The 8,441-nt window shown below is 57.7% G+C and overlaps 1 protein-coding gene across 1 annotated transcript; it reads right to left on the reverse strand.

The window, feature by feature from the left end:
- Positions 1 to 80: 80 nt before the first annotated feature.
- Positions 81 to 8,203, reverse strand: NCLIV_063900 (hypothetical protein; the record flags this gene model as incomplete). The annotated part of the gene is made up of 8 exons (XM_003885941.1): positions 81 to 343; positions 777 to 1,146; positions 1,362 to 3,127; positions 4,414 to 4,891; positions 5,549 to 5,640; positions 6,237 to 6,942; positions 7,438 to 7,724; positions 8,191 to 8,203. 8 exons carry the CDS (start codon positions 8,201 to 8,203, stop codon positions 81 to 83), a joined length of 3,975 nt encoding a protein of 1,324 aa, XP_003885990.1.
- Positions 8,204 to 8,441: the final 238 nt, after the last annotated feature.

Genomic DNA, 8,441 nt, shown 5'->3' on the forward strand with positions numbered 1-8,441 from the left:
CCCCCCCCCGCCGACTGACCCTGAAAAACGCCGCCAGGAAACAAACTCTCTTTCGTTGTCCATCTCTTTGGGCTCTGTTGTCACTCGCCCTCATCTCTCCACAGCGTTACTTCTGGAAGATCTGCCTCGTCGTCTTCGAGTTCTTTGAGGGACTTGAACTTCTCTCGCAGGTCGATTTGCTCCGGCGACAGACGGAAGGGATCTTCGTTCAGGGTCGCTTCTCCGCGGTCGACGCGCCTCAGCCAGTCCTGGTGGATGTTGTGCGCGACATCGGGATCCTCCACTAGGCGCTGGTACTCCGGTGGCCGGCTCTTCAGCAGCTCTGGGTTCAAATACTCCATGCCTGCAGAGAGCGAGAGGAATGGCAAGACGCGCATCTCAATCAAGGCTCTCAAAACAAAGCAGTGATCAAGGGCCGCTCTCTCACCTCGTAACAGACGACTTGACACTGCGAGCCCGCTTCTCTCTTCTCTCTCTTTGCCTGCCTTTCTCTCTTTGCACTTCTTCCCGCTACCTCTTTGTCGCGTTTCTCTCCTATTTCCTCGTTTGCGGCAGGTCTTCCCGGTTTTCGGCTGCCATCGGATGTTGGCTTCTGCGTGTGTGTGTGTGTGTGTGTGTGTGTGGGTTGTTTTCGTCTCACCTTATTCTCTCCTTTTTCTTGCCTCCTGGGGTATCTATCGACCTATCTGTCTCCCTTCTGTCTGTCTTTTTGTCCCCGTTTCCTCGTTCTTCGCCTTTTACCCCTCTCGCTTGCTTGCCTGTGGGGACGTGGTCACCGGCGTCGAGATCGTCGGGATCGAGATCAAAGTCTTCCAAGCCCCACTTCATGCGAGCTTCTTCTTCGTGAGACATGTGTGTCTCCAAGTTGGGGCGCTTCGAGGTGTAGCTCCAGTGATCGTCCGTCCAGGTGAAGTGTCCCTTTCGGACGTGCTCGGCTGCCATCTCCATCAGAATCAAGGCTCGCGTCATCGTCTCGTTGCTCACGGGTTTATCCCACGAATACGTCCCATCGTAGCCGCTGCCAATTAACAACGCACCCGTCTCCGTGTCGTTGTAAAGAATCTTCGTCTCCGGCTTATACAACCAAACGCCGGGGCGATAATCGCGCGCATGGTCCTCCACACGATTCGCCGCCAAGGCCGTCATCTAGCAAACACAAACCCAAACACACACACACACACACACACATATATATATATATATATATATAGCATATATAGATAATGGCATATATCCCTTTATATATACACACACATGCGTATACACCAGCTGCACAATTGCCTATACATGTATAACTGTGTATATGCAAGGAAATGGTCCTGGTGGGAGCTTTAAAGGTAACTCCCAGTCTCGTTTCCTACGAGTGGCGGATCTGGGATATCTCCGGTTTCGTCTTGGCCGGTCGCGTGGAAAGGCTCGGCGAGATAATGCCCCTCGGGAAGGTGCAAATACACCCAATCTTTCAAGTAGTCTCTGTAGAACGGTTTGTCGAGGTCGTGTGCGGCGTCCTCGGTGACGTTGAACTTGTTTTGGATCAGCCAGTCGGCGTGATCGACCTTCTCGGGGCAGAAGGCCTCTTCGTCCACCTCGAGTTCGTCCTCGTCCAGCTTCGTGTGGCGCGGGTTCGGCATCATCATCTCCCGCGCTTTCCCGTAAAAATCCACCTTGACTGCATGCGCCAGAAACAGCGAGCGATACACACCGCCGCGCGTGTACGGGAGGCGCCGCGAGAAGTCCCGCGCCTCCTCGTCGTCTTCGGCGAAGAATAGCAAAGCCTCCACTGCCGCCGACTTCTCCCCTGCGAGCGGACTGTGAGGGTTCGACAGCCACAGCGGGCTGCGCTGCAACTCTCGGAGGTGCCGAGCGCGAGACGCCGACAACAGACGATCTTCCGCCACACGCGCAGAGACTGCAGAAGCCGCCACAGACTGCAACGCCGACAAAACGAACGCCGAAGAAGAGGAAGAAGAGGAAGGAGACGTTGGTGTGTCTCGTTTGCCGTGTTTCGTTTTCCCCCTGTTGTGCCTGTTTTCGGCTTGCGAAGCCGTGAGGTCCCGTTTGTGTTGTGCGTGCGCTGGTCGCGCTTCGCATTCGTCTTGCGTGTGCATTTCCATGTCGCCTTTGTCTTGGGACAACCCGAGCTTTGCGAGTTCCGTTGCCACAGCGATGGAGCCGCCTTTGCCGTCATCGCCGGCAACGAGGCCGAGAACGAACGTCGCCGCAGCGCTCACAGACAGTTCGAAGTTTTCTTGTGCGTTCTCCTCCAACCCACGGTCGCCTCGTCGGCACGCCGGACCTCGAAATCCGTCCCGACCCTCCGCCCCGTCTTCCGTCTCGCCGTCCACGCGGGCCGCCGCTTCCCTGGCCTCTTCAGGCTGCTTGTCGTCTCGGGGAGGCAGAGTGCATGCACGATCTCCACCTTCACCTGAAGACCGTCCTCCCTGCGCGACACCGTCTGGCCGAGCCGGGGTGTTTCCGGCGGCGCCTCGGGAGGTTTCTCGCTGTGGTGGCGAAGTGTCTGCGGCCTGCGAAGTGCGGGGGTGCTGGAAGTCCCCACCTTCTCCCGAGCTGCTCGCGTCTGCCCCGGATGTCTCGCACGTGTTTGCGAACGCCGGGTGAGAATTGAGTGCCGCCTCCACCGCTCGCTGCACTACGGAGAAGAAGAACGCCGCCCTTTTGTCTTCCAGAGACGAAAAGGGAAAGGCAGGAGGCTGAGCGGAGAGAGCAGATGGAGACGTCGACGCTGGAAAAGGTTGAGAAGGCGAAGAAGAAGGGGACTGAGACGGCTGCGTGAGGGCTTCGTGGAGAGCCTTCCAGCAGACGGCTCTTGTGAGGTCGTCGTGGCTGCTTGGAAGACGAGGTAGAGTGCGCTTCAAAATGTCCACGACAGTCTCCGCGGCGGCGGCGGCGGCGCGCGCCTTGGCCGTGCGGCGTTTCCAGCGCTGAAACACCCGCGCGTTCTGTTCAGGCGTCATCGGCAGGAGTTGCTCGGGAGGAAGCAAGAGCGTTTCCACGGAGTCCGGTCGAGGAAAAAACAGGAAAGAGCGCCGCTCCACGCAGTTGCTCCGACACAAATAGCGCAGCTGTTTCTCCTGCAACAGGGCGAGAGCCGGCGAGCGACCGGGCGCTGAGGAAGAAGAAACCGAAGGCGAGAAACGAACTGACGAAGCTGACGATGAAGATGGAGATGCAGATGAAGGAGATGCAGATGAAGGAGATGCAGATGAAGGAGACGCAGATGAAGGAGATGCAGATGAAGGAGACGCAGATGAAGGAGACGCAGATGAAGGAGACGCAGATGAAGACGACAAAAAGGAAGACGATGAAGATGGAGATGCAGATGAAGGAGATGCAGATGAAGGAGATGCAGATGAAGGAGACGCAGATGAAGACGACGAAAAGGAAGACGATGAAAATGGAGACGGTGAAGACGAAGCAGGAAGACCAGCGTCATTGGAGGTTTTGCGTTCTTCGCTTTCTTCCTTGTGCTTCGGCCAGGGGGCGCGTCGTGGCGGAGGGAGGTAGAACCCGAGAGAGAGGTAAATCTCATCGCGTTCGGCACTTCGTCTCTCGCCTTTCCCGAGCAGAACGTGTTCAGCCGTTGCATCAGTCAACTCGTACAGGTGGCCTTCGCGATAGACACCTGGAAAAAGAAGCGAGGGGATACGCTCAAAAGCTATCTGACTGGCATTTGCGTGGAGCGCCGCTTCACCCTTTTGGACACCAAGCCCCATGGCTTCCTTCTTCAACGCAAGCTGAAAATGACACACTCAACGACCTCGCGATTCGAGGTACCGCAAACCGTGCAGCGGGAGGAATCCCTGCGAGTATCTCTCAGAGTGGCGTCTGAGCCTCTCAGACTCTGCCGTGTATCCTCTCTCGTCTTCCACACAGAAGCCTGGAAGACCGAAGCGAGTGCCGAGAAGAGGCGGAAACGATCTCAAAAGCGAGAACACCAAAGAAGAGAAGGAAAAACATTCACGACTCCGAGAGACTCGCGCCTCTCCAATGGGTTGCGCCTTCGTGAATCCAACTCCGCGAGGCAAGGGGAGCCCAGCAGAGAAGGAAACAGGCGCAGATGGAAGACCGAAAATTGGCGTGAAACGCGAGGAGTGGATCCGACAAAGAAAGGGACACAAAGAGCGTAAAGGCCTACTCTCAATACTCCGGCACTTCCTCGTATCTCCTCGATCTTCGCTTCTCTCTGTCGTCAACTTCTCGCCCCCACCTCCGGTCCTTACTCCCTTTCTCTTCCGCTCCGTTCTCCCATTCGTTTCCCGTTCTCCCTAATCTCTCCTTCTCTTCCGGGTGTCTCCCCGCTCTCTTTGTCTCTTGCGAGAAAGCCATCACGATTATAGATCGGCTGGTACAGATTATCAAACCTAACGCTTTGTTTTCTCCGATGGGCGTTACCTGCTTTGTGCTTTGGATTCGATTCGAGAAAGCGGACCGCGTGGTGGAGCGTCGGCGCGGCGAAGATGAAGTAGTCGCCGATGGCAATGCCCTGTCCCGTTCGCTGGAACGAAAATCGGTTTTCGCGCTTTTCTTTTTCGAGCGACAGGAGACGAAACATCTCGAGCATCTTCGCCGAGCTGTTGCAGAGCCGCGCAGACAGTCGGGCCCAAACGATGAAGGGAAACTGGAGCCTCGGGTGGATCGACGTCTCCCAGACATGGTAGGGCGGATGCGGGAGCGGCAGGCGAGGCCGCGACACTCCATACGCCTCCGGCTTCCTGTCCAGCTGCGTCCAAATCGTTTGCTCCTGGAAATGCTTCTTCTCCTCGCCCAGAAGCGCCTCCACCCTCGCTTCGTAGTCCGCTAGAAGGAGCGGCAACTTCGTAAGACAAACCGCCGCGTAGACGCGCCAGCCGAACGGCACCGAGGGCTGCGCCTGCAGAGACACTCGAAGTGCAGGAAGAAGACTCCGAGAGGAATGCAAAACCCGCACGAAATGCAAGAACGAGAAAGGGAGATCATGCTAGGGGCGCGGAAGCAGAGAAGAAGAGAATGGAAAAGAAAGGCGATGGGAACTCGCGCAGGAAACAACTCTGGACGGGCGGAGAAAACAGGGAACCACACGCCAAAGAGGAGCAAGAGACAGCAGGACACACCGGAAAAAACGACTGAGACGAGTACTCGCGCGCTCGTCAGTGCCTGGACGCCGACTGTCTCGTCCCACGAAACGCCTGGCCCTCTGTGTGAAGTCGCTGCGTGTGCATCTCTAGCTTCTCGATCGCCCCTTATCTTCCGTCATCGTCTCCCCTCTTCTCTTTTCCTCTCGCGTTTCCTCTCAACCTCTCTCTTTTCTTTTTCTCTCGCGTTTCCTCTCAACCTCTCTCTTTTCTTTTTCTCTCGCGTTTCCTCTCAACCTCTCTCTTTTCTTTTTCTCTCGCGTTTCCTCTCAGCCCCTCTCTTCTCTTTTTCTCTCTTCTTCCCGCCTCTCTACTGCTCCCTCTCTTCTTCTCTCTTCTCTTCCTCGCTTCTCTCGGTTGGCGCTGTCTGCGGCTAGGCCTTCTTTTTCGTTTTCTCGCCGGATTCCCTTTCTCACCATGTCGCTTTCGCGCATCGGCCGCCGCGGGCTCTGCCCGAAGTCGCCGACTGCCGTCGCTTCCAAGTTGTGCGACGGTCGGTAGTTGCTTTCTGCATCGGAAAAAAGGCGCAGGAAACGCGGAGAGAAACAAGGTTCGCAGCCACAAAGAGCGGGCGAGGCCGTAGACGAGATCCCCCCGCGCGTCACCGTCCCGGATATTTTTGCTGTCTCTCTCACCCCCCTGCTCCGGGTCTCCGGCCCCACGCAGAAAGGCACCGGCGGCAAACGGAGCCTGCGGGGCACGCCTACACGGTCTTTCTCCGGTGTATCTCCACCACATGGCGCCGCGCGTCTTGCCCTCGCCCCCTGCCTCAGACAACCGTAACGAAGGAGAGAACTCAAGTGAAGAACGTGAGAGTCGCCCAGCTTAGATGAACGTGGTTGTTCACACACCCGATGCACACCAGCAGACGCGGAACACTGAACATCGGCTTGAAGCGCCCGCTAGAGCTTGGATGCGGTGAACCACTTTTGGGTTTGGCATCCTCTAGACTGTACACGTGGCACGTGTTTCCAGTTCCTGTGGACTCCAAAGACGAATTTCCAAGCCTCCGCGTCTCGGCGGTACCCGCCTGTCGGGAGGCGTCTTCGTGTCTGTTGCCAGGGATCTGTACAGATCCTTTCCTCCGCGCCTCTCTGCTCTTACCTTCGTAGGGCGTCCAGTGCGGGTTGTACAGGTGGTAGGCGCGAACGTTGTCGGACCCAAAGTAGTCTTTTCGATCGGCCTCTCGCTCTTCCTTCGTGGGCATTCGCCGGATGTCTTGCTTCTCCTCCTCACTGATAAAGTCCATGGGGAAGGGGAGAGGGTCATCGGGGTCTTCCGGAGGCGGGGGCGGCAACGGCATGTTGTGGTAATAGTGCTCGGTGAGCGACAGTTCAGGAGCGGTGTCTCCGACCTTGAAGCGGCCGAGAGCTTCGTCCTCCCGGCGCTGTCTCTTCTCTTCGCGCTCCGCCTCGCTGTCGCGCCCTCGGTCTCTACCCCTCTCCTGTCTCCGCCTGTGAGCCTCGTCCTCCAGAGACACTGCATCGTCGCCCCAACTCGCCGCAAGGTCCGCGGCATCAGGAGCCGTCTGCGACCGCGCGTCTCCGCGTTTTGCGCCCGCCGACGCCCGAAAAAGAAAATCTGTCCTCGACCGCCTCGCGTCTACGGCGGGGAAGATTTCTTCCTCTTCTTCGGAGACAGGGGGCGACGCGGTATCGGCTTCTCTCTGTTGGCGACGCAAGAGAGCAGCTGACGACAAGGCGTCGATGTCGTCAGCGAGGGAAACGCCGAAAAATTCGCTGTCTTCCCGCACGCCTCTCTCGTCATCCGGCAGATTCGAGGAAAGGAACGGCGTCTTCCGCGCAAACAACTGGGTGCAAGAAGAGGGGGAGGAAAACGAGAAGGACCGGGCAGAAAAGGAACGCGTAGAAAAGGGACGAGATGAAGGCCAAGGCGAACGGGGGCGATGGAGGGGTAAGACAGAGCAGCGTGACAGATGACCTCGGGGAGACGAAAGGGAGAAAACTGACGACAAACTGCGTGAAAGTAGCGTTCTCCTCGAGGATTGCCAGCGCCGAGGCGCAGCGCCCGGCCGACGCGAGGAGGGTGTCGCCTTCTGTGACTCCAGCGCCCAGAGACACAAGAAGCCTCCACAGAGCACAAAGGCGGTCGCCGCGGAGAAGCAACCCGCATTTCGCCTTTTCCTGCGACCAGCCCGCGTTGCCCCGCGTCCCTGCGCACGGGACCTCGCCTCCCTGTCCCGACGGCGATTTCCTTTGTGTCCCGCCGTCACGTACCCTCTACTCCCGCCGGTGTCTGTACACCTGGAGGAAGCGCCAGCGCCGAAGTGAGAGAGAACGTGCACAGCTGGCCCCCGTCTCGAGGGCGCTTGCGTCTCGAGACGAGAAGAAGGGGAGGGAAGAGAGGACAGGCCGCAGGCCTTTCTCGCCCGCGTCGCCGCATCTCCTGGGAAGGCAAAGATGTGCGCTTTTCCGTTTCCTGCTTCGAGCAGGCGGGCATCGAACGGAGGAAGCGTGAAGATTTCGCGAGGCGGCGCAGGGCGGAGTTGGGACACGGAAAGGAACGGATTCGACACGCGCGGTGTCGGTCTCTCGACGCCGTCAAGCGCGCTGTGAGGCTGGCCTCCACCGCCTGTCCAGCGCCGAGAGAGAGCGAGGGCAGGGAGAGAGAAGAACGGCGAGAGAAGACAGGAGAGAAGACAAGAGAGAAGACGCATTTTCACATGGCCTCCAACCTAACGTCGAGCACCTGTTTCTCTTCTGCCGTAGGAGGGGAGGAGAGAGAAAACGGCAAAGGGAGGTGAAGAAGACCATTCGCGACAGCAGAAAAAAAACAGGTTTGGACTGAGACCCGAAGCGAGGGCAGTGTAGTTCGCCTCAGGAAGGAAGCGAGCGCGCGGCCGGAGAAAAGTTCGAGAAGCCTGGTTCCGACATCACGGAGGAAGAGAAGGCGGAAATCTCTGGCGCGCAAAAACGGCGGCAAAGAGGAGGAATTCGAGCAGGCAGCCTTTCGCGGACTGCTCGGGGAAGAAGCAGAGAGACGAGAAAAACATGAAGGATTTGCTGCCGAGCAAGCCAGAAAGACTCTCAAGGCTCACCGCTACCGCACATTTTTTCGACTTCCATGGTTTCATGCGATGTGGATGCAACGGCACAAAAACCTGGGATGTGCACGCGGGAAAAGAATGTGTAAATGTTTATCTATTTTCGATTGAAGGAGCCGCAGCTGTGCGGAAAGGTGTCTTGCCCTCTCTCTCCAGGCTGTGTGATGACATAGATCCGTCGTTGAGTGTCCGTCTTTCAGAGAGAGAAACGCTTTCCCCTGATCTCTCTGCGGTCCTCTTTTCTG

The sequence above is a fragment of the Neospora caninum genome, chromosome XII, assembly GCF_000208865.1.
Source record: "Neospora caninum Liverpool complete genome, chromosome XII".
NCBI lineage: Eukaryota > Apicomplexa > Conoidasida > Eucoccidiorida > Sarcocystidae > Neospora > Neospora caninum.